Genomic DNA, 25,491 nt, shown 5'->3' on the forward strand with positions numbered 1-25,491 from the left:
AATAAGAAGTGATCCACTTTTTTGGTGAAGGGGGATTGGGGAGTGGAGGGTACGCCGGGTATCCGTCCAATTATTCACCACTCACTTTGAGCTCGCAAACACGACCATGATGTGATTCAACACAACAGATAATAACAGACATTTATTCCACATGTACATGAGTACCTTCATCATTATGTTTGAGATTTATTGTGATTAAATATTTCACAGTAATAGCATAATTACAGAATACCGCGAACAGTATGCGTAGAGTTGAATGAAACAATCCCGCCCTCTCCCTTGTCAACCCCCATCCTTCCCCAATAAACGAGACTAGTTTGGTCTTCGTCACTCTCATTTGCTTCCTAGGTACTAGTGTCCAGTCTTAATCAGGTAAAAAAGGGACGTGCGGCCTGGCCTCGAACAGACTATCCACCACCGCCGGGTCGTAGATGGTGGAGAGGTCGCCCGTTTGGCGGTCGTTCTTCGCTACTTGGCGAAGTACTCGTCTCATGATCTTGCCCGAGCGTGTCTTCGGCAAGGCGGGCGCGCTTTGAATGACATCTGGCGAGGCGAACGGACCGATCTTCAGACGAACTGGAAATCAAACAAACAGCATTCTTATATCCAATAGCTAAGCGAGGGTATAATAAATAAAAAGGACACTTTCGATACCAAACTCGCTGCGATTCAATCTAGAGATTGACCAGAGATTGGCCAGTAAAGATTGCCGAACAGCCACTCCTTTTTTATATTTGAAAATACAGCGGTTATCGTTAAAAAGGTAATCAGAAATCTTAAAAATAACCATCCACAAGTGCGATCATTTCATTTAAAAGTGTCCCAGTTATAGTTAGTGTCCACGGTTGTATATGCTAATGTAATGGAGCTTTGAGCGACTGTAGTGTGCTAAAAAAGCCAGCATGAGTGCAGTGTTAGCAGGTTTCGACAGCGCGCAGAACTACCTTTTTGTTTGAGTTCCCTGATCAGCTTTTCGTCCAGCTCGACATTCTGAAAAATATCACACAGGATTCATACGCATCCGAATAGATTCGAGCCTCCACGGGCATCGGCGTTAGATCGAATTAATAGGGGAGAGGGGGAGGGGGGGGGGGGGCAAATTCACTGTCAAATGTGTGTAAGAAAGAGAGTGTGTATTTTTGGTTTCGATGGGCTCGAGTGAACAGTAGATGCAGAAATACTTTGCATTTACGTCTTGCTGTAAAAGGAGTGTAACGAGCCCATCTAGCCTAAACGGGGATGTTAGAGCTGGCGCTCCATCTAGCCTAAACGGGGATGTTAGAGATGGCGCTCCATCTAGCCTAAACGGGGATGTTAGAGCTGGCGCTCCATCTAGCCTAAACGGGGATGTTAGAGATGGCGCTCCATCTAGCCTAAACGGGGATGTTAGAGCTGGCGCTCCATCTAGCCTAAACGGGGATGTTAGAGCTGGCGCTCCTAGGAAATGTTATAGTGGAAAGAAAATGGTCCATACCTCCATTAAGGTCGCGAAACAGTAGATCCCTTCACCTTTCTCCTTGTGCGGACAGGAAACCTAGAATAAGACAATATGAAACAGGACATAAAATAGGCCATGAAATAGGACAGGAAACAGGACATGAAATAGGCCATGAAATAGGACAGGAACAGGACATGAAATAAGACATGAAACAGGAAATTTATCTACGTACCACCGGGCCTCACTGTTTTTTTTATTATTCTGATTGTTCTAGTTTTCACCATATATCTACGTACCACTGGGCCTCGCTGTTTTCTTATTATTCTGATTGTATCATAATCTATCTACGTACCAATGGGCCTCACTTGTTGTTTGTAGTTTGTTCTAGTTGTACCATAATTCATCTACGTAGAGAGAGGGGAGACCTCTCCCACCCCCGGTACGTACCACTGCGGCCTCGCTGACGGCGTCATGCTCCACCAATGCGCTCTCGATCTGCGCAGTAGACAACAAGTGACCGCTGACATTCATACAGTCGTCCGTTCTGCCCGTCACCCAGTAATAACCATTCTCGTCTCGTTTGCAACCTGGCATAACACAGAAACAAGATCGTAAACTGGTGAAAAAAAAAAAAATACTGGAATTGTTTTATCAAAATTAACATCACCCTACATCACAGATAGCCCAGGCTCACGCGAGTGTAGGTTCAGTGGGTTTGTTTAACGGGGGAATAAGGGAATAATATATGTTCTGTATAAAAAAATGTATATATAGAAAGCAACGGGAAAAATTTGCAGCGGCAAACACAGCTTAGAATGGCAAAAAATGGCAGGTTTGAGTAGCAGCAACGTCAAGCTACTGTTTTATTTTCAAATCAGCATATTTATTTCAACAAGATTTGTTCGCTCATACAAACTCTGTAATAAACCTACACTAGCCGTGAGCATGGGCTACCTGTGCCTACATTGCTGGCATAGCCTCGTTCGATTGATCACAAGACGAAGGAAATGTTGGCAAACTTACTCACAATATCACCCAGCAGGTATATAAACAGGAGCGGGCGCAAGGGTTAGCGGTTTTGTCCAAAAATTAGTGCGTTTTTACGGTTTTAATATTTTTTTTTTGGTGTGGTTTTGCGGTTTCTTTAAACAAAGCGGGTTCCGGATTTTCGCAACTTTTCCCGATTTCCTTCGCAGTTTTCATGGCCCCTTATTCAACAGCCCTGGCATTGCAGGGACCACCGCGAGAGAAAGTAGGACACTTCAAGCGTGCAATACCGCCTGTGAAAAGAGAACTATTCTCACCATCACCCGTGGTGTAGTAACCGCGGAACTTGTCAAAGTAGACGTTCTCAAATCGCTTGTGGTTGCCGTAGATGGTACGTGCCATCCCTGGCCATGGTCGCTTGATTACCTGAAAAGGCACGGACAAAAATATTTAAGTCTGTTAAAAAAAACATACACGCGGGAGGGGGGGAGGGAACACACTTGGGCTAGGTCGAGGGATTCCCGAGGGCCTTAGTTCTCTCAAGAAAGATCTATACAAGAGGAGAAGCCTGAGAACAATCACAATTGGTCAATTTAATTGTTCAAGAATCCTGGGGTTTTAACTCTAGCGTGGCCCACAGGAGACCATGCGCAAAGGGGCTTGAAGGGATGGGGGGGGGGGGGGGGGGGCATCTAAAATAAAGGAATGTATACGGGAGGGGAATTCGTGGACTTATTTGCGGTTTTTTATTCTATTTACGGTTTACTTGCGAGGAAACTTCTCGCTTGAATAAGCCGATGGAAATGGATTCTTTGTGGGACTCGGCATTGAGTAGAAGCATAAAATGGCGGCGTGATTGGCCTTCTTCTTTAACTCCAATACAATCCACTGAAATTTTAATTCAAAGGGGGGGGGGGGGGGGAAACGACACCCTCATGGATCCACCATTGCTTACCAGGAACCCCTCGCAGGGACCCTCAAGCTCATTGCCTTTCTCGTCAACGATAGCGGGCTCGACACCAAAGAACGGGAAGGTCTGTGGAGTAAAAAGTTGGAATTTCAGGTAGAAATCAAGTTGAATTTATAAGTTGTAGTGATAATACATCTTTGTGCTCACCGCTGCTCCGGGGCGGGTACGAGTTGCTCCAGGCAAGGGAGTGATTACGTGACCTCCCTGTTATAACAAAACAAAAAAGAGACCATAACGTAGAAAGTTGGGAGGAGGTTGTACAAATTTCATAGAAAAAAACCCTTCAGAGTAATTCTGCATAGAAAAAAAGAGAATTTTTGTAATAAAAAAAGCAAAGCTCCTAGCCTAAAAAAAACATTCCCTCCCATTTAGCGATTCTATGCATCCTCTTTTTGACTTGAAAAACAGCTGCAAACAGGTTATTGTATGGCTAATGTAAAGTATCTAATCGCCTCACCGTTTCGGTTTGCCAGTAAGTATCTACAATCGCACACTTGTTATGGCCGACAACATGATAGTACCAAAGCCACGCTTCTGGGTTGATTGGCTCTCCAACAGTACCGAGAACTTTCAGGGATTCCAGGTTGTGGCTGAACAAGTAAGGATGTCTCGGGTTATACATGGTTGATAGAGACTAGTTACCTCCACGGTTTCTAATAAAAATTCAGGTTTTTGACAAGCCATGTTGTTTTGAAATTTTTCACACTGCCCTGGATAGACCACCCTGGGTGCCAGATACCAATCAAACACAACGTTCAGATAATGGTTGACAAGCCGCTGCTCTGCATTATTTGTTGTTATGAAGCAGGGGGCCCCAGCAAGATCTTCAGCAGTTGCCTAGCAATTTTGAAACAGAAATTCTCTCAAGGCCAATCATTTGAGTTCCAAAGTCTGAAAGTGTGCTTTATCCACCCCCTGTAACTTAGAGCCTCTGGTTCTCAGGATAATCACGCACTTACCTGGTGACAATTTCCTTGCCAAATTTCATTAAGGATCTAATAGCAGTTGGAGCTGTGTAGAATTTAGAGACCTTGTATTTATCTACAATATCCCAGAAGCGTCCACAATCTGGATAAAACGGGGTGCCTTCAAACTGGAAACAAAAAATAAGTAAATAAAAAATAGTGAATAGATAGTTTATGGAGAGAAAATCCATGATCTATTGTCAAGTTGTGAATAGCATGTGTTGGTTTGTAAGCACCACAGGGTTAGCACTCACAATACAAGAGCGTAGGATTCGCTGAGGGTGTGTGTGCAGTCGTGGGTATCATATGGAAAAAGCACAGTATTTGAAGATTCCTTAATAAGAAATGACCAAGTTTTTGGCCGCCAAGCGGGGATGCACGTGCACCCCTGTGTACGCGTCTGAACTATTTACTTTGCGACTAGCCTGTGCTAAACCAACAGAAACACTGGCTTGTTCTAGGTTGTTCCTAAGTTCCTAATCTTGCAGCCAGTTAACCAGGATCTTTAATTGGATAAACGATATATGTATAACTGATTGTTAGCTAGTCATTATTAAGGCACCCAGTGCCTTTTTCCCAGCTAGTAAAACAGTGGAAACTAAGCCAGACTAGAAAAAGGTGTCTAAGGGATGAATATAACCTACCAATACACTAATGGCGCCGTTAGCCATCGGTCCATAAGTTATATAGCTATGCCCTGTGATCCAGCCAATGTCGGCAGTGCACCAGTACACCTCTCCAGGGTGGTAATCAAATGAGTATCTAGAAACAAAGTGCTTGGTCTAGCCAGCGGAATACAAAAGATTGAACCAAAGAAAAAATGCTTGTACAAGCTAAGTAACCAAGACCAAGCAACAGATTCTCTCACAATAAGATCAACTTACTCAAATGAGGAATGTTTTCAAGTCAATTAACTTAGGATAGGGATACTTCAAGATATTATTAAGTGTGCAACAAGTTTGATACAGGCAATGTTAAAACACCTACGCGCGCTATAAAAGGGATCGCTCCGCCCCCTTTTTCGCAAGCTCTCGCGCAAGTCATCGGCATTCAAAGCTAGACATTATTGAGTGAGGACCTCTGAAACTGACTGCCAGAAGAAAACAGTATGACAACTGTAAAATACAAGAGATTGTTAAAGAACTATCAGGCATATTCGGGTAAGTGTTTGGAGTCAATTCTCTTCAAAAACAAGAGCAACAATTTTCATTGAGAAATCAAACACAGCACACGCTCGTTGGAATTGAAAAATAAAATTCAAAAACAGTGTGCGCCCGCTCATTTGAAATGGCATCATTCAGGTGCGCACATGAACTAAACCCCCTTGTATTTAGTGTCGTTATAACAAAAGGCTAATATATAGACTGTGTTAACTTCAATGATGTGTTTTCGACCAATCTTGAGCTCTCTTATAGCTTTCTTGCCTCTCTACGGTGCTCTGCACTGAATGATGTCAAATAACGAATGACAGCTTGCCTAAGGCAAGTCCCTTTTATAGTGCGCGTTCGTGTTTAAGGGTTGCCCAAACACAGCTAGAATATTGTTGGGTCTCATCTTTGCTCAAAATTATTTTAAGGCTGCCAATTTGGTGCACACATTTTATTCTTGAAATATGCCTTTAATAAATACTGCACATTGAAAACAAACAAAAAATCAAACAAACAAACAAAAAAGCAAATGAGCTGAAGACCCTTGCTGTAACATATTTGGTTGCAGAATTTGTTTGTATACTATTTTCACAGAAGAGGAATTCTGGAGTGTATAATTTTTGAACCTTAAAGAACATTTTTGTGGGTCTGTTAATTGCTCTTTGGACCTGCACCCCTATGTTTGTTATCACCTTTTCATATCTCTGGGTGTCGTCATTATGAGCCTAAGTTAAACCAAGGTTAAAACATTCATTTGTCTTCTTACCTGAATGTCAAGGCAGTATAAAGCATGTAGCCACCATGGGTGTGTAGAACACCTTTAGGTTTACCAGTAGATCCACTGAAAAGTAACAAAAAAGAATTGTATTTTTACCCCTCCCTTAAAAATAAGTTAAAATATTTGAACCTTCAAACCTTTGTTAGTATCCCCTGGGTCTAGATAATCATTGAAATAAAAGAAATGTATTTCTAGAAACAGTTTTAAGATATTAATATATTTCTGGACTTTGAAAAATGGTAAATTGGCTGCTTTAATAATAGAGGTACCACTGTAGCATTGTGAAAGCCATCAGTGCTTATCAGTACTTACCTTGTATAAAGCATGAACAGTGGATCTTCGGCATCTACCCACACTGTATCATGCTCGTCACTTGCCTCCGCCATAACCTCATGCCACCAGCAGTCAATGGAGCTGTCAAATGATGTCTGTGTATGGTAATGCACACTTCATTACATGTCAAATGATGTCTGTGTATAGTAATGTACACTTCAGTACATGTGGAATGACGTCTGTGTATAGTAATGTGTGGAAATGATATCTGTGCTTCAGTACATGTGGAATGCTGTCAGAGTATGGTAATGCACACTTCAGTACATGTTGAATGATGTCTGTGTGTGGTAATGCACACGTCAGTACATGTTGAATGATGTCTGTGTATGGTAATGCACACTTCAGTACATGTAAAATGATGCCTGTGTATGGTAATGCACACTTCAGTACATGTGGAATGATGTCTGTGTATGGTAATGCACACTTCAGTACATGTGGAATGAAACCTGTGTATGGTAATGCACACTTCAGTACATGTGGAATGATGCCTGTGTATGGTAATGCACACGTCAGTACATGTTGAATGATGTCTGTGTATGGTAATGTACACTTCAGTACATGTGGAATGGTGTCTGTGTATGGTAATGCACACTTCAGTACATGTGGAATGATGCCTGTGTATGGTAATGCACACGTCAGTACATGTTGAATGATGTCTGTGTATGGTAATGTACACTTCAGTACATGTGGAATGATGTCTGTGTTTGGTAATGCACACTTCAGTACATGTGGAATGATGCCTGTGCATGGTAATGCACACGTCAGTACATGTTGAATGACGTCTGTGAATGGTAATGTACACTTCAGTACATGTGGAATGGTGTCTGTGTATGGTAATGCACACTTCAGTACATGTGGAATGATGCCTGTGTATGGTAATGCACACGTCAGTACATGTTGAATGACGTCTGTGTATGGTAATGTACACTTCAGTACATGTGGAATGGTGTCTGTGTATGGTAATGCACACTTCAGTACATGTGGAATGATGCCTGTGTATGGTAATGCACACTTCAGTACATGTGGGATGATGTCTGTGTATGGTAATGCACACTTCAGTACATGTGGAATGGTGTCTGTGTATGGTAATGCACACTTCAGTACATGTGGAATGGTGTCTGTGTATGGTAATGCACACTTCAGTACATGTGGAATGATGTCTGTGTATGGTAATGCACACTTCAGTACATGTGGGATGATGTCTGTGTATGGTAATGCACACTTCAGTACATGTGGGATGATGTCTGTGTATGATAATGCACACTTCAGTACATGTGGGATGATGTCTGTGTATGGTAATGCACACTTCAGTGCATGTGGAATGATGTCTGTGTATGGTAATGCACACTTCAGTACATGTGGGATGATGTCTGTGTATGGTAATGCACACTTCAGTACACGTGGGATGATGTCTGTGTATGGTAATGCACACTTCAGTGCATGTGGAATGATGTCTGTGTATGGTAATGCACACTTCAGTACACGTGGAATGATGTCTGTGTATGGTAATGCACACTTCAGTACATGTGGAATGATGTCTGTGTTTGGTAATGCACACTTCAGTACATGTGGAATGATGCCTGTGCATGGTAATGCACACGTCAGTACATGTTGAATGACGTCTGTGAATGGTAATGTACACTTCAGTACATGTGGAATGGTGTCTGTGTATGGTAATGCACACTTCAGTACATGTGGAATGATGCCTGTGTATGGTAATGCACACGTCAGTACATGTTGAATGACGTCTGTGTATGGTAATGTACACTTCAGTACATGTGGAATGGTGTCTGTGTATGGTAATGCACACTTCAGTACATGTGGAATGATGCCTGTGTATGGTAATGCACACTTCAGTACATGTGGGATGATGTCTGTGTATGGTAATGCACACTTCAGTACATGTGGAATGGTGTCTGTGTATGGTAATGCACACTTCAGTACATGTGGAATGGTGTCTGTGTATGGTAATGCACACTTCAGTACATGTGGAATGATGTCTGTGTATGGTAATGCACACTTCAGTACATGTGGGATGATGTCTGTGTATGGTAATGCACACTTCAGTACATGTGGGATGATGTCTGTGTATGATAATGCACACTTCAGTACATGTGGGATGATGTCTGTGTATGGTAATGCACACTTCAGTGCATGTGGAATGATGTCTGTGTATGGTAATGCACACTTCAGTACATGTGGGATGATGTCTGTGTATGGTAATGCACACTTCAGTACACGTGGGATGATGTCTGTGTATGGTAATGCACACTTCAGTGCATGTGGAATGATGTCTGTGTATGGTAATGCACACTTCAGTACACGTGGAATGATGTCTGTGTATGGTAATGCACACTTCAGTACATGTGGAATGATGTCTGTGTATGGTAATGCACACTTCAGTACATGTGGAATGGTGTCTGTGTATGATAATGCACACTTCAGTACATGTGGGATGATGTCTGTGTATGGTAATGCACACTTCAGTGCATGTGGAATGATGTCTGTGTATGGTAATGCACACTTCAGTACATGTGGGATGATGTCTGTGTATGGTAATGCACACTTCAGTACACGTGGGATGATGTCTGTGTATGGTAATGCACACTTCAGTGCATGTGAAATGATGTCTGTGTATGGTAATGCACACTTCAGTACACTTGGAATGATGTCTGTGTATGGTAATGCACACTTCAGTACATGTGGAATGATGTCTGTGTATGGTAATGCACACTTCAGTACATGTGGAATGATGTCTGTGTATGGTAATGCACACTTCAGTACATGTGGGATGATGTCTGTGTATGGTAATGCACACTTCAGTACATGTGGAATGATGTCTGTGTATGGTAATGCACACTTCAGTACATGTGGAATGATGTCTGTGTATGGTAATCCACACTTCAGTACATGTGGAATGATGTCTGTGTATGGTAATGCACACTTCAGTACATGTGGAATGATGTCTGTGTATGGTAATGCACACTTCATTACATGTCAAATGATGTCTGTGTATAGTAATGTACACTTCAGTACATGTGGAATGACGTCTGTGTATAGTAATGTGTGGAAATGATATCTGTGCTTCAGTACATGTGGAATGCTGTCAGAGTATGGTAATGCACACTTCAGTACATGTTGAATGATGTCTGTGTGTGGTAATGCACACGTCAGTACATGTTGAATGATGTCTGTGTATGGTAATGCACACTTCAGTACATGTAAAATGATGCCTGTGTATGGTAATGCACACTTCAGTACATGTGGAATGATGTCTGTGTATGGTAATGCACACTTCAGTACATGTGGAATGACGTCTGTGTATGGTAATGCACACTTCAGTACATGTGGAATGATGCCTGTGTATGGTAATGCACACGTCAGTACATGTTGAATGATGTCTGTGTATGGTAATGTACACTTCAGTACATGTGGAATGGTGTCTGTGTATGGTAATGCACACTTCAGTACATGTGGAATGATGCCTGTGTATGGTAATGCACACGTCAGTACATGTTGAATGATGTCTGTGTATGGTAATGTACACTTCAGTACATGTGGAATGATGTCTGTGTTTGGTAATGCACACTTCAGTACATGTGGAATGATGCCTGTGTATGGTAATGCACACGTCAGTACATGTTGAATGACGTCTGTGAATGGTAATGTACACTTCAGTACATGTGGAATGGTGTCTGTGTATGGTAATGCACACTTCAGTACATGTGGAATGATGCCTGTGTATGGTAATGCACACGTCAGTACATGTTGAATGACGTCTGTGTATGGTAATGTACACTTCAGTACATGTGGAATGGTGTCTGTGTATGGTAATGCACACTTCAGTACATGTGGAATGATGCCTGTGTATGGTAATGCACACTTCAGTACATGTGGGATGATGTCTGTGTATGGTAATGCACACTTCAGTACATGTGGAATGGTGTCTGTGTATGGTAATGCACACTTCAGTACATGTGGAATGGTGTCTGTGTATGGTAATGCACACTTCAGTACATGTGGAATGATGTCTGTGTATGGTAATGCACACTTCAGTACATGTGGGATGATGTCTGTGTATGGTAATGCACACTTCAGTACATGTGGGATGATGTCTGTGTATGATAATGCACACTTCAGTACATGTGGGATGATGTCTGTGTATGGTAATGCACACTTCAGTGCATGTGGAATGATGTCTGTGTATGGTAATGCACACTTCAGTACATGTGGGATGATGTCTGTGTATGGTAATGCACACTTCAGTACACGTGGGATGATGTCTGTGTATGGTAATGCACACTTCAGTGCATGTGGAATGATGTCTGTGTATGGTAATGCACACTTCAGTACACGTGGAATGATGTCTGTGTATGGTAATGCACACTTCAGTACATGTGGAATGATGTCTGTGTATGGTAATGCACACTTCAGTACATGTGGAATGGTGTCTGTGTATGATAATGCACACTTCAGTACATGTGGGATGATGTCTGTGTATGGTAATGCACACTTCAGTGCATGTGGAATGATGTCTGTGTATGGTAATGCACACTTCAGTACATGTGGGATGATGTCTGTGTATGGTAATGCACACTTCAGTACACGTGGGATGATGTCTGTGTATGGTAATGCACACTTCAGTGCATGTGGAATGATGTCTGTGTATGGTAATGCACACTTCAGTACACGTGGAATGATGTCTGTGTATGGTAATGCACACTTCAGTACATGTGGAATGATGTCTGTGTATGGTAATGCACACTTCAGTACATGTGGAATGATGTCTGTGTATGGTAATGCACACTTCAGTACATGTGGGATGATGTCTGTGTATGGTAATGCACACTTCAGTACATGTGGAATGATGTCTGTGTATGGTAATGCACACTTCAGTACATGTGGAATGATGTCTGTGTATGGTAATCCACACTTCAGTACATGTGGAATGATGTCTGTGTATGGTAATGCACACTTCAGTACATGTGGAATGATGTCTGTGTATGGTAATGCACACTTCAGTACATGTGGAATGATGTCTGTGTATGGTAATGCACACTTCAGTACATGTGGAATGATGTCTGTGTATGGTAATCCACACTTCAGTACATGTGGAATGATGTCTGTGTATGGTGATGTACACTTCAGTACATGTGGAATGATGTCTGTGTATGGTAATCCACACTTCAGTACATGTGGAATGATGTCTGTGTATGGTAATGCACACTTCAGTACATGTGGAATGATGTCTGTGTATGGTAATCCACACTTCAGTACATGTGGAATGATGTCTGTGTATGGTGATGTACACTTCAGTACATGTGGAATGATGTCTGTGTATGGTAATCCACACTTCAGTACATGTGGAATGATGTCTGTGTATGGTAATGCACACTTCAGTACATGTGGAATGATGTCTGTGTATGGTAATGCACACTTCAGTACATGTGGGATGATGTCTGTGTATGGTAATGCACACTTCAGTACATGTGGAATGATGTCTGTGTATGGTAATGCACACTTCAGTACATGTGGAATGATGTCTGTGTATGGTAATGCACACTTCAGCACACGTGGAATGATGTCTGTGTATGGTAATGCACACTTCAGTACATGTGGAATGATGTCTGTGTATGGTAATGCACACTTCAGTACACGTGGGATGATGTCTGTGTATGGTAATGCACACTTCAGTGCATGTGGAATGATGTCTGTGTATGGTAATGCACACTTCAGTACACGTGGAATGATGTCTGTGTATGGTAATCCACACTTCAGTACATGTGGGATGATGTCTGTGTATGGTAATGCACACTTCAGTACATGTGGAATGGTGTCTGTGTATGGTAATGCACACTTCAGTACATGTGGAATGGTGTCTGTGTATGGTAATGCACACTTCAGTACATGTGGAATGATGTCTGTGTATGGTAATGCACACTTCAGTACACGTGGGATGATGTCTGTGTATGGTAATGCACACTTCAGTGCATGTGGAATGATGTCTGTGTATGGTAATGCACACTTCAGTACACGTGGAATGATGTCTGTGTATGGTAATGCACACTTCAGTACATGTGGAATGATGTCTGTGTATGGTAATGCACACTTCAGTACATGTGGAATGATGTCTGTGTATGGTAATGCACACTTCAGTACATGTGGAATGATGTCTGTGTATGGTAATGCACACTTCAGTACATGTGGAATGATGTCTGTGTATGGTAATCCACACTTCAGTACATGTGGAATGATGTCTGTGTATGGTGATGTACACTTCAGTACATGTGGAATGATGTCTGTGTATGGTAATCCACACTTCAGTACATGTGGAATGATGTCTGTGTATGGTAATGCACACTTCAGTACATGTGGAATGATGTCTGTGTATGGTAATGCACACTTCAGTACATGTGGAATGATGTCTGTGTATGGTAATGCACACTTCAGTACATGTGGGATGATGTCTGTGTATGGTAATGCACACTTCAGTACATGTGGAATGATGTCTGTGTATGGTAATGCACACTTCAGTACATGTGGAATGATGTCTGTGTATGGTAATCCACACTTCAGTACATGTGGAATGATGTCTGTGTATGGTAATGCACACTTCAGTACATGTGGAATGATGTCTGTGTATGGTAATGCACACTTCAGTACATGTGGAATGATGTCTGTGTATGGTAATGCACACTTCAGTACATGTGGAATGATGTCTGTGTATGGTAATCCACACTTCAGTACATGTGGAATGATGTCTGTGTATGGTGATGTACACTTCAGTACATGTGGAATGATGTCTGTGTATGGTAATCCACACTTCAGTACATGTGGAATGATGTCTGTGTATGGTAATGCACACTTCAGTACATGTGGAATGATGTCTGTGTATGGTAATCCACACTTCAGTACATGTGGAATGATGTCTGTGTATGGTGATGTACACTTCAGTACATGTGGAATGATGTCTGTGTATGGTAATCCACACTTCAGTACATGTGGAATGATGTCTGTGTATGGTAATGCACACTTCAGTACATGTGGAATGATGTCTGTGTATGGTAATGCACACTTCAGTACATGTGGGATGATGTCTGTGTATGGTAATGCACACTTCAGTACATGTGGAATGATGTCTGTGTATGGTAATGCACACTTCAGTACATGTGGAATGATGTCTGTGTATGGTAATGCACACTTCAGCACACGTGGAATGATGTCTGTGTATGGTAATGCACACTTCAGTACATGTGGAATGATGTCTGTGTATGGTAATGCACACTTCAGTACACGTGGGATGATGTCTGTGTATGGTAATGCACACTTCAGTGCATGTGGAATGATGTCTGTGTATGGTAATGCACACTTCAGTACACGTGGAATGATGTCTGTGTATGGTAATCCACACTTCAGTACATGTGGGATGATGTCTGTGTATGGTAATGCACACTTCAGTACATGTGGAATGGTGTCTGTGTATGGTAATGCACACTTCAGTACATGTGGAATGGTGTCTGTGTATGGTAATGCACACTTCAGTACATGTGGAATGATGTCTGTGTATGGTAATGCACACTTCAGTACACGTGGGATGATGTCTGTGTATGGTAATGCACACTTCAGTGCATGTGGAATGATGTCTGTGTATGGTAATGCACACTTCAGTACACGTGGAATGATGTCTGTGTATGGTAATGCACACTTCAGTACATGTGGAATGATGTCTGTGTATGGTAATGCACACTTCAGTACATGTGGAATGATGTCTGTGTATGGTAATGCACACTTCAGTACATGTGGAATGATGTCTGTGTATGGTAATGCACACTTCAGTACATGTGGAATGATGTCTGTGTATGGTAATCCACACTTCAGTACATGTGGAATGATGTCTGTGTATGGTGATGTACACTTCAGTACATGTGGAATGATGTCTGTGTATGGTAATCCACACTTCAGTACATGTGGAATGATGTCTGTGTATGGTAATGCACACTTCAGTACATGTGGAATGATGTCTGTGTATGGTAATGCACACTTCAGTACATGTGGAATGATGTCTGTGTATGGTAATGCACACTTCAGCACACGAGGAATGATGTCTGTGTATGGTAATGCACACTTCAGTACATGTGGAATGATGTCTGTGTATGGTAATGCACACTTCAGCACACGTGGAATGATGTCTGTGTATGGTAATGCACACTTCAGTACACGTGGAATGATGTCTGTGTATGGTAATGCACACTTCAGTACATGTGGAATGATGTCTGTGTATGGTAATGCACACTTCAGTACACGTGGAATGATGTCTGTGTATGGTAATCCACACTTCAGTACATGTGGGATGATGTCTGTGTATGGTAATGCACACTTCAGTACATGTGGAATGGTGTCTGTGTATGGTAATGCACACTTCAGTACATGTGGAATGGTGTCTGTGTATGGTAATGCACACTTCAGTACATGTGGAATGATGTCTGTGTATGGTAATGCACACTTCAGTACATGTGGGATGATGTCTGTGTATGGTAATGCACACTTCAGTACATGTGGGATGATGTCTGTGTATGATAATGCACACTTCAGTACATGTGGGATGATGTCTGTGTATGGTAATGCACACTTCAGTGCATGTGGAATGATGTCTGTGTATGGTAATGCACACTTCAGTACATGTGGGATGATGTCTGTGTATGGTAATGCACACTTCAGTACACGTGGGATGATGTCTGTGTATGGTAATGCACACTTCAGTGCATGTGGAATGATGTCTGTGTATGGTAATGCACACTTCAGTACACGTGGAATGATGTCTGTGTATGGTAATGCACACTTCAGTACATGTGGAATGATGTCTGTGTATGGTAATGCACACTTCAGTACATGTGGAATGATGTCTGTGTATGGTAATGCACACTTCAGTACATGTGGGATGATGTCTGTGTATGGTAATGCACACTTCAGTACATGTGGAATGATGTCTGTGTATGGTAATGCACACTTCAGTACATGTGGAATGATGTCTGTGTATGGTAATCCACACTTCAGTACATGTGGAATGATGTCTGTGTATGGTAATGCACACTTCAGTACATGTGGAATGATGTCTGTGTATGGTAATGCACACTTCAGTACATGTGGAATGATGTCTGTGTATGGTAATGCACACTTCAGTACATGTGGAATGATGTCTGTGTATGGTAATCCACACTTCAGTACATGTGGAATGATGTCTGTGTATGGTGATGTACACTTCAGTACATGTGGAATGATGTCTGTGTATGGTAATCCACACTTCAGTACATGTGGAATGATGTCTGTGTATGGTAATGCACACTTCAGTACATGTGGAATGATGTCTGTGTATGGTAATCCACACTTCAGTACATGTGGAATGATGTCTGTGTATGGTGATGTACACTTCAGTACATGTGGAATGATGTCTGTGTATGGTAATCCACACTTCAGTACATGTGGAATGATGTCTGTGTATGGTAATGCACACTTCAGTACATGTGGAATGATGTCTGTGTATGGTAATGCACACTTCAGTACATGTGGGATGATGTCTGTGTATGGTAATGCACACTTCAGTACATGTGGAATGATGTCTGTGTATGGTAATGCACACTTCAGTACATGTGGGATGATGTCTGTGTATGGTAATGCACACTTCAGTACATGTGGCATGATGTCTGTGTATGGTAATGCACACTTCAGTACATGTGGAATGGTGTCTGTGTATGATAATGCACACTTCAGTACATGTGGGATGATGTCTGTGTATGGTAATGCACACTTCAGTGCATGTGGAATGATGTCTGTGTATGGTAATGCACACTTCAGTACATGTGGGATGATGTCTGTGTATGGTAATGCACGCTTCAGTACACGTGGGATGATGTCTGTGTATGGTAATGCACACTTCAGTGCATGTGGAATGATGTCTGTGTATGGTAATGCACACTTCAGTACACGTGGAATGATGTCTGTGTATGGTAATGCACACTTCAGTACATGTGGAATGATGTCTGTGTATGGTAATGCACACTTCAGTACATGTGGAATGATGTCTGTGTATGGTAATGCACACTTCAGTACATGTGGAATGATGTCTGTGTATGGTAATGCACACTTCAGTACATGTGGAATGATGTCTGTGTATGGTAATGCACACTTCAGTACATGTGGAATGATGTCTGTGTATGGTAATGCACACTTCAGTACATGTGGAATGATGTCTGTGTATGGTAATCCACACTTCAGTACATGTGGAATGATGTCTGTGTATGGTAATGCACACTTCAGTACATGTGGAATGATGTCTGTGTATGGTAATGCACACTTCAGTACATGTGGAATGATGTCTGTGTATGGTAATCCACACTTCAGTACATGTGGAATGATGTCTGTGTATGGTGATGTACACTTCAGTACATGTGGAATGATGTCTGTGTATGGTAATCCACACTTCAGTACATGTGGAATGATGTCTGTGTATGGTAATGCACACTTCAGTACATGTGGAATGATGTCTGTGTATGGTAATCCACACTTCAGTACATGTGGAATGATGTCTGTGTATGGTGATGTACACTTCAGTACATGTGGGATGATGTCTGTGTATGGTAATGCACACTTCAGTACATGTGGAATGATGTCTGTGTATGGTAATCCACACTTCAGTACATGTGGAATGATGTCTGTGTATGGTGATGTACACTTCAGTACATGTGGAATGATGTCTGTGTATGGTAATCCACTCTTCAGTACATGTGGAATGATGTCTGTGTATGGTAATGCACACTTCAGTACATGTGGAATGATGTCTGTGTATGGTAATGCACACTTCAGTACATGTGGAATGATGTCTGTGTATGGTAATGCACACTTCAGTACATGTGGAATGATGTCTGTGTATGGTAATGCACACTTCAGCACACGAGGAATGATGTCTGTGTATGGTAATGCACACTTCAGTACATGTGGAATGATGTCTGTGTATGGTAATGCACACTTCAGCACAAGTGGAATGATGTCTGTGTATGGTAATGCACACTTCAGTACACGTGGAATGATGTCTGTGTATGGTAATGCACACTTCAGTACATGTGGAATGATGTCTGTGTATGGTAATGCACACTTCAGTACACGTGGAATGATGTCTGTGTATGGTAATCCACACTTCAGTACATGTGGGATGATGTCTGTGTATGGTAATGCACACTTCAGTACATGTGGAATGGTGTCTGTGTATGGTAATGCACACTTCAGTACATGTGGAATGGTGTCTGTGTATGGTAATGCACACTTCAGTACATGTGGAATGATGTCTGTGTATGGTAATGCACACTTCAGTACATGTGGGATGATGTCTGTGTATGGTAATGCACACTTCAGTACATGTGGGATGATGTCTGTGTATGATAATGCACACTTCAGTACATGTGGGATGATGTCTGTGTATGGTAATGCACACTTCAGTGCATGTGGAATGATGTCTGTGTATGGTAATGCACACTTCAGTACATGTGGGATGATGTCTGTGTATGGTAATGCACACTTCAGTACACGTGGGATGATGTCTGTGTATGGTAATGCACACTTCAGTGCATGTGGAATGATGTCTGTGTATGGTAATGCACACTTCAGTACACGTGGAATGATGTCTGTGTATGGTAATGCACACTTCAGTACAGGTGGAATGATGTCTGTGTATGGTAATGCACACTTCAGTACATGTGGAATGATGTCTGTGTATGGTAATGCACACTTCAGTACATGTGGGATGATGTCTGTGTATGGTAATGCACACTTCAGTACATGTGGAATGATGTCTGTGTATGGTAATGCACACTTCAGTACATGTGGAATGATGTCTGTGTATGGTAATCCACACTTCAGTACATGTGGAATGATGTTTGTGTATGGTAATGCACACTTCAGTACATGTGGAATGATGTCTGTGTATGGTAATGCACACTTCAGTACATGTGGAATGATGTCTGTGTATGGTAATGCACACTTCAGTACATGTGGAATGATGTCTGTGTATGGTAATCCACACTTCAGTACATGTGGAATGATGTCTGTGTATGGTGATGTACACTTCAGTACATGTGGAATGATGTCTGTGTATGGTAATCCACACTTCAGTACATGTGGAATGATGTCTGTGTATGGTAATGCACACTTCAGTACATGTGGAATGATGTCTGTGTATGGTAATCCACACTTCAGTACATGTGGAATGATGTCTGTGTATGGTGATGTACACTTCAGTACATGTGGAATGATGTCTGTGTATGGTAATCCACACTTCAGTACATGTGGAATGATGTCTGTGTATGGTAATGCACACTTCAGTACATGTGGAATGATGTCTGTGTATGGTAATGCACACTTCAGTACATGTGGGATGATGTCTGTGTATGGTAATGCACACTTCAGTACATGTGGAATGATGTCTGTGTATGGTAATGCACACTTCAGTACATGTGGGATGATGTCTGTGTATGGTAATGCACACTTCAGTACATGTGGCATGATGTCTGTGTATGGTAATGCACACTTCAGTACATGTGGAATGATGGCTGTGTATGGTAATGCACACTTCAGTACATGTGGGATGATGTCTGTGTATGGTAATGCACACTTCAGTACATGTGGAATGATGTCTGTGTATGGTAATGCACACTTCAGTACATGTGGGATGATGTCTGTGTATGGTAATGCACACTTCAGTACATGTGGCATGATGTCTGTGTATGGTAATGCACACTTCAGTACATGTGGAATGATGTCTGTGTATGGTAATGCACACTTCAGTACATGTGGGATGATGTCTGTGTATGGTAATGCACACTTCAGTACATGTGGGATGATGTCTGTGTATGGTAATGCACACTTCAGTACATGTGGCATGATGTCTGTGTATGGTAATGCACACTTCAGTACATGTGGAATGATGTCTGTGTATGGTAATCCACACTTCAGTACATGTGGAATGATGTCTGTGTATGGTGATGTACACTTCAGTACATGTGGGATGATGTCTGTGTATGGTAATGCACACTTCAGTACATGTGGAATGATGTCTGTGTATGGTAATCCACACTTCAGTACATGTGGAATGATGTCTGTGTATGGTGATGTACACTTCAGTACATGTGGAATGATGTCTGTGTATGGTAATCCACACTTCAGTACATGTGGAATGATGTCTGTGTATGGTGATGTACACTTCAGTACATGTGGGATGATGTCTGTGTATGGTAATGCACACTTGAGTACATGTGGAATGATGTCTGTGTATGGTAATGCACACTTCAGTACATGTGGGATGATGTCTGTGTATGGTAATGCACACTTCAGTACATGTGAAATGATGTCTGTGTATGGTAATGCACACTTCAGTACATGTGGAATGATGTCTGTGTATGGTAATGCACACTTCAGTACACGTGGAATGATGTCTGTGTATGGTAATGCACACTTCAGTACATGTGGAATGATGTCTGTGTATGGTAATGCACACTTCAGTACATGTGGAATGACGTCTGTGTATGGTAAAGCACAGCGTTAAATTTGGTGGTATCCGTAATGATTCAAATAAGTGCCTGGGGCACATATTTAATTTGTCGGGTCTGGGGCGTTTATTGCATAGTGGGCACTTATTTAGGAGGGGGTGCTTATTTGAATCTTTACGGTACATTTGGACTCATACCTGGAGCTGGTGGCAAGGTCTCTTTGGGGGTGGAGAGCTGGATGGATCTGTTGGTACTCTCTTATCTGGCCCAAGATGACGAACAACAATACATGCCTCTACATTGAATGACCTAGAATAAAACCAGACACTAGGCTAGGGCTGAGTTTGTATTAGGAAGAATATCGTATAGAATATCAAACTTCACACATTTCTAGCACAGTATTGTTTTGGACGTTTTGGCTAAAAAATTAGAGCTAAGTGCGGCACAACAGGTACAAATGGTTTATCACACATACTTGAGCTGGCTCTTTTGGCAACATTTAACTCTTTTCAGCCAGTTGTAAGAGTAGTGAGTGCACCTCATATAGACTTAACACCACAGCTGTCTAGAAGACAAACAACACCACTTGCCTTTCCCTGCACTTAATAATAGCATGATCTGCAATCTCTTTGAGGTTAATCATCTTCAAACCTCTATATGACGCATCTAGACAAATCAGAAATCAAAGGTCTGTGATGGCAAATAGAATGGCATGTACACCACCCTTCATTTTCAAATTTCAATCTTTCATTTTAAATCTTTAATTTCAGTGTATAGTGCAGTGCTACTGTGCATAATAATAAAAAGGGTAGTGAGGGCAATCTAGCCTGCTTGCAGGCGGTACTAGGTGTTATCGCAGAATACCCGCTCCGTTCGGTGAAAAACAGATGTGGGGCAAGGGGGAAAGAGGAAAAAAACACCTACACAAATACTCTTGATTAACAAATCCGCCCCCAACTAATAATGAATTCGGCCGTCTTGTCACGTATTCTCCTAGAGCCGATCCTAATCGAGAAATGTTCGATCAAAACCAAAACTAGGTTCAAAGGAAGTTTTGTGCGAGCTTCGGCATGGAGTTGGCAGTTTACAGAAGACATAAATGTTTTATAAACTTCTGGAACCAGCTTCAGTGAAAGAGCATAGAAGCTGCTCGAGCTAGTGCAATCCTCGAAATCGAAGCAAACATTGTAATCGGTTCTCAAGAAACAGTTGCCACTATATTTCTCTGGAGAGGCGCCCTAGCTCTAAAAGCTAAGAAATCCATGGAAGCAATAATTACTTTGGGGTTTGGAGGTGAAACGGCCATCGAGCATCTAAATATCTCTATCCTCTACCCAGGTGAAAGTGATTAACTGGACAGCTGCAGCTTTTTCAGTACCCGAAACAAGGATCTGCGACCAGAACTGTTAAACTCTTGGCAGAAAAACGTTGACACAGAGTACTTTAGAGATTATAGTAAATATATTCTGCTCTTAAAATCTCCAGCACTCGACTTATGGCATTTTCTAATTCAAAGTTTATTTGGGGAATGTGTGACATTTCAGGAGTTACTGCTTCTCATCAAAGCATCCTAATTGTTTTTCAACCAATCACAAACCCTGTCCGCTGTTGGATGGGATTCAAAGTTTGTCCTGAGAATCAAAGGCATTAGTGCAGGCGGTTTTTTCCTCGTTCTCTTTCCTCCCCCCCCCCCCCCCCCCTCCTCTGCATCCATTTTTGCACTTGCCCCCAGGAACCACGCGGCTTAAAATACAAGATGGCACCCGATCCCGAATGGAGCAGGTTTTCGGTGATGACAACACCGATACCGCCTGGAAGCCGGCTAAGGCCCATCTTATTTGTTGGTCTTCCTTAAAGCTAAAAAGTGATCTTACATTAAGAGCACAAGCTGGTATATAGATGAATCAATTTGAAAGTGGTTCTTACAAACAATAGCTGACAATATGCCATAGTTTAAACACTAGATTAAACCCTTTAACCACTGGCAGTTTCCATGGTAACATAGCTTGGAGAGCACATAACCTCATTTGAGGCTTGTGGTGGTGAAAGAGTAAAATGGCAAAATAAACAAAATCTAGTCCCCTTCACCTGCTGTGATGAGAATTTTACATGTTGAATCTAGTATACGCTCCGCTAGAGATTCTGCAGAGAACCCACCAAACTATAAAACACAAAAAACAATCAAAAATCTATACAAAAATCACAACACAACAATCAGACAAAATCCCTTACCAGGAGAAAATAAGTATATGATAATTGACACTAGACGCCACAATAAAACCCAACATTGTTCTTATTTTTGTGCAAGTAACTGTAGGCTTTGGTAGTTTTTCCTGCACAAAAACCCAGAGCGCAGGAGGGGGGGGGGGGTGAGAGGAGGACAAAAAAACTGAAAAAAATTGAATGCATTCAAACCATAAAACCCTTGTATAAAATAATCTATGCAATACAATTATAAACATTGCAACTAGCTATTTAAATGTTCTCTGAAAAGTAGTTTCAATCAAATCACGTAATTTCTAGACTTGTTACACCATCATACAGTAGCTGTGATCGTGCCATGATTTAACAAAGATCTAACCACTGCTACCCTCAGGCTATAAATTGTTCCATACAAAATTAATAAAACCAATCTAATTGATGAATGAATGAGTGCTGTCCTTCAGCGGTCCTTTCTTTCAAGACTTTTGTGGCTTAGTATCATCAGAAGCTATCTGGAAAGGAAAAGCTTACCACAATAGAGTGAACAGCACCCAGGCGCGCGCAGGCAAGCATCGCAATAACAAGCTCCATGATCATGGGCATGTAGATAGCGACGCGATCACCTTTCTTAACACCTACAACAAATAGTGAATTTAGTAGGTTACACTTGGCAAAGGTGTGTAAAAAATACTGTTATTTTAAAAGAAATAACTAGATCACCCTTTTTCACACTTACGACAAATGGTGAATCCAATTTAGAAGATTATTCTTTGCAACTATTTTTTTGACAATGAAAAATTCCATGTGTGTCAAAGTATTTTACTGTTGTTTTGAAAGAAATAACTTGCTCTCCCTGCTTTCTCTCATCTCTTAATTATTTTTTCAACAAAAAAATGAATGTTGATAAAACTACTGACAAAGAAAGGCATTTTTCTCTGCTAAACACAACATATTTCATTAATAAAAAAAAAATGAAGGTTGATCAAACCACTCCAAAGAAAGGCATTTTTCTCTGCTAAACACATTTCATTAATCTGTGCATGAGACAAGCACATGCCATAGAAACTGAGCTTCTTTCTTTAAAAAAATTATATTTATTTCATGGGTGATCTTTGAATGTGTCTCAAATCTACTATCTCTGATTTGTTGGTAGTACTCTTAAGTACCTTTTGACTCTAAGACATTAGCAAATTTGCAGACTTGCTTCAGTAACTCTCCATAGGTGATCTGCTTGGTATCCCCTGGTACATTCCCCTCCCTAGAGTATGAAATGAGAAAAAAAACATTTGCAACAGGAAACCTTTGTTTTAAACAAATAATTTGAGAAAAAGAACCAGTATTTTCATATTATTACAAAACATTTTGTATGGAAAAATTGACATAATGCATACTATTTTGAAATAAGTTTATATGGACAAATGCAATGTTGTTTAATGAGGCCAGTCATGCTTTCTATACTACTCAGCTGAAAGCTGTGATTAATATTTCAGTACTTTGCTATTTGTGAATGTGTTTGTTTGTTTTATTTGTTATTTTTTTATTCAAAATTGTAGTTTCCTTCTGTCTTCTTGTTTGACAGATACAACTGTCAAATTCATTTTCACTGAGTAGTTTATGAGCAATTCAAAAATAAGTTTCCTATCAAAAAATCTAAATGGTATAAATAGAATAAAAATTTTGTTTATTGCATATTGGTAAAAAAACAGAAAAACATCAATACTATGACTAAAGCCTAGTGCACAATAGTAACATAACGACAAAAACAATATAGGCGTGTGCACTCTTTTAAGCCCGACATATAACGACATGGACATAATGACTTAGAAGAAGAAGGTTTTTTTCTCTTATGTCGTTATGTTCATGTTGTTATGTTGGGCTTATGTAAAAATGTTGAACCATTTACAATTAAAAATATGAACATAAGGATGCACACGCCTATGTCATTATGTCGTTATGTCACAAGTGTGCACCAGGCAAAAGCAATTAGCGGGAGATCATGTGATAGAAGCTGGATGTCCTGTAAACAGGTGTTTTTTTTTTATTGAAAAAAAAAATACATACCTGAAGTTTACATCGGATATGAATATGGATGGCATATCTAGCTTTAGAATAAAGTACTACTTGCAAGACAATAGAGCTGACTTAAGTTATAACCATAAGAGATTCGAGATAAGTTCATGTGCGGTCAAGCAAAGAATTAATGAACTGTAATGTGATGTGTGACATCAAATAAAAAAAACAACTTCGTAAAGAAACTGAATTAGTTTTTATCACCTATGTCTTGTGTGAATCTATCTAGCCTTTGCATGATATCGCTCTCACAAGTGATTAAATACCTCATTTGACCATAATCAGCTACGCTATCAACGTGGCGAAAATGGCTGAAATATTTATGTTAATGACGGCAATTTTAACAAAAGTTTAGACTACACATGCAAGCGAACTATGTTTTTCTACTCACCAATAAAAAGCCACAGTATCACCTAAACCTTTATCATGCACATTTCTATCCAAGACATTGTAGCAAATATTCGTCTTGGCCCCTTGCATCCATTTGATATCCACACTTCCGTTATCCAAGTCAAAGTTGTATTTCAGAAAGAGGTCGGATTTTGGCGGGACCTTCCAGAAAAAATCGCTTGCGACTTCTCCCCAAAAGCCAGCGGGATCTTCAATGGATTGCTTGTACCTAGCTTTGTATGCATCCATTGAGGCGATATGTGCCTCATCTTGGATTTCTTTGGGAGGGTTGTACCAGCCCTCTAGTTCCCGCTCGTGTTCAGAAGCAGCCGCCATGTTGGACATTACTCCACAAGACTGTGAGGGGTGGGGTAGGGATGATGCGAAGGCTTCCCCGGGTTGCCTGTGTGCTGCTGATCTTTGATTTTTTTTTATTCTTCCTTTTTCCGATTTTTCTGTTTTTATTATTCGACTCCCCATCTCTAATTAGCCAGAGTTCTGACCAAGCAAAAAGCGAATCAGTCCCTAAATAACTAATTAAAGGGTTCTAGATAACCCAAAATGGCTTAATTCCATGTCAGTGTCATAATTCTGATCCACTTTAAGCATTTTTACAGACATTGAAGATTTTTTTATCTACATTTTTAGGTTGTCTGTTCCTGAAAATATGATTTT

General features: G+C 41.0%; 1 protein-coding gene across 1 annotated transcript; it reads right to left on the bottom strand.

The window, feature by feature from the left end:
* Positions 1 to 129: 129 nt before the first annotated feature.
* On the bottom strand, positions 130 to 25,284 carry LOC5513930 (acetyl-coenzyme A synthetase, cytoplasmic). The gene is made up of 18 exons (XM_048726358.1): positions 24,818 to 25,284; positions 23,523 to 23,614; positions 22,888 to 22,991; positions 22,243 to 22,315; positions 20,745 to 20,820; positions 20,352 to 20,463; positions 6,599 to 6,714; positions 6,275 to 6,349; positions 5,005 to 5,122; positions 4,355 to 4,488; positions 3,853 to 3,985; positions 3,543 to 3,599; positions 3,381 to 3,461; positions 2,743 to 2,851; positions 1,886 to 2,025; positions 1,475 to 1,534; positions 945 to 990; positions 130 to 576 (listed from the first exon to the last, which is right to left on the bottom strand). Exons 1-18 carry the CDS (start codon positions 25,159 to 25,161, stop codon positions 365 to 367), a joined length of 2,082 nt encoding a protein of 693 aa, XP_048582315.1. The 5' UTR covers positions 25,162 to 25,284; the 3' UTR covers positions 130 to 364.
* Between the last annotated feature and the right edge of the window lie 207 nt (positions 25,285 to 25,491).

This window comes from Nematostella vectensis, chromosome 4 (assembly GCF_932526225.1).
Source record: "Nematostella vectensis chromosome 4, jaNemVect1.1, whole genome shotgun sequence".
Lineage (NCBI taxonomy): Eukaryota > Metazoa > Cnidaria > Anthozoa > Actiniaria > Edwardsiidae > Nematostella > Nematostella vectensis.

What these genes read in the sequence shown, in the direction of transcription:
- LOC5513930 (XM_048726358.1), bottom strand. Translation starts at nt 25,161, where the DNA reads ATGTCCAACATGGCGGCTGCTTCTGAACACGAGCGGGAACTAGAGGGC. An exon ending in TATACTGCCTTGACATTCAG is followed by an intron (nt 5,123 to 6,274) that starts GTAAGAAGACAA and finishes CTTTGTTTCTAG; the next exon opens with ATACTCATTTGATTACCACC. An exon ending in GTTTCGCGACCTTAATGGAG is followed by an intron (nt 991 to 1,474) that starts GTATGGACCATT and finishes GATATTTTTCAG; the next exon opens with AATGTCGAGCTGGACGAAAA.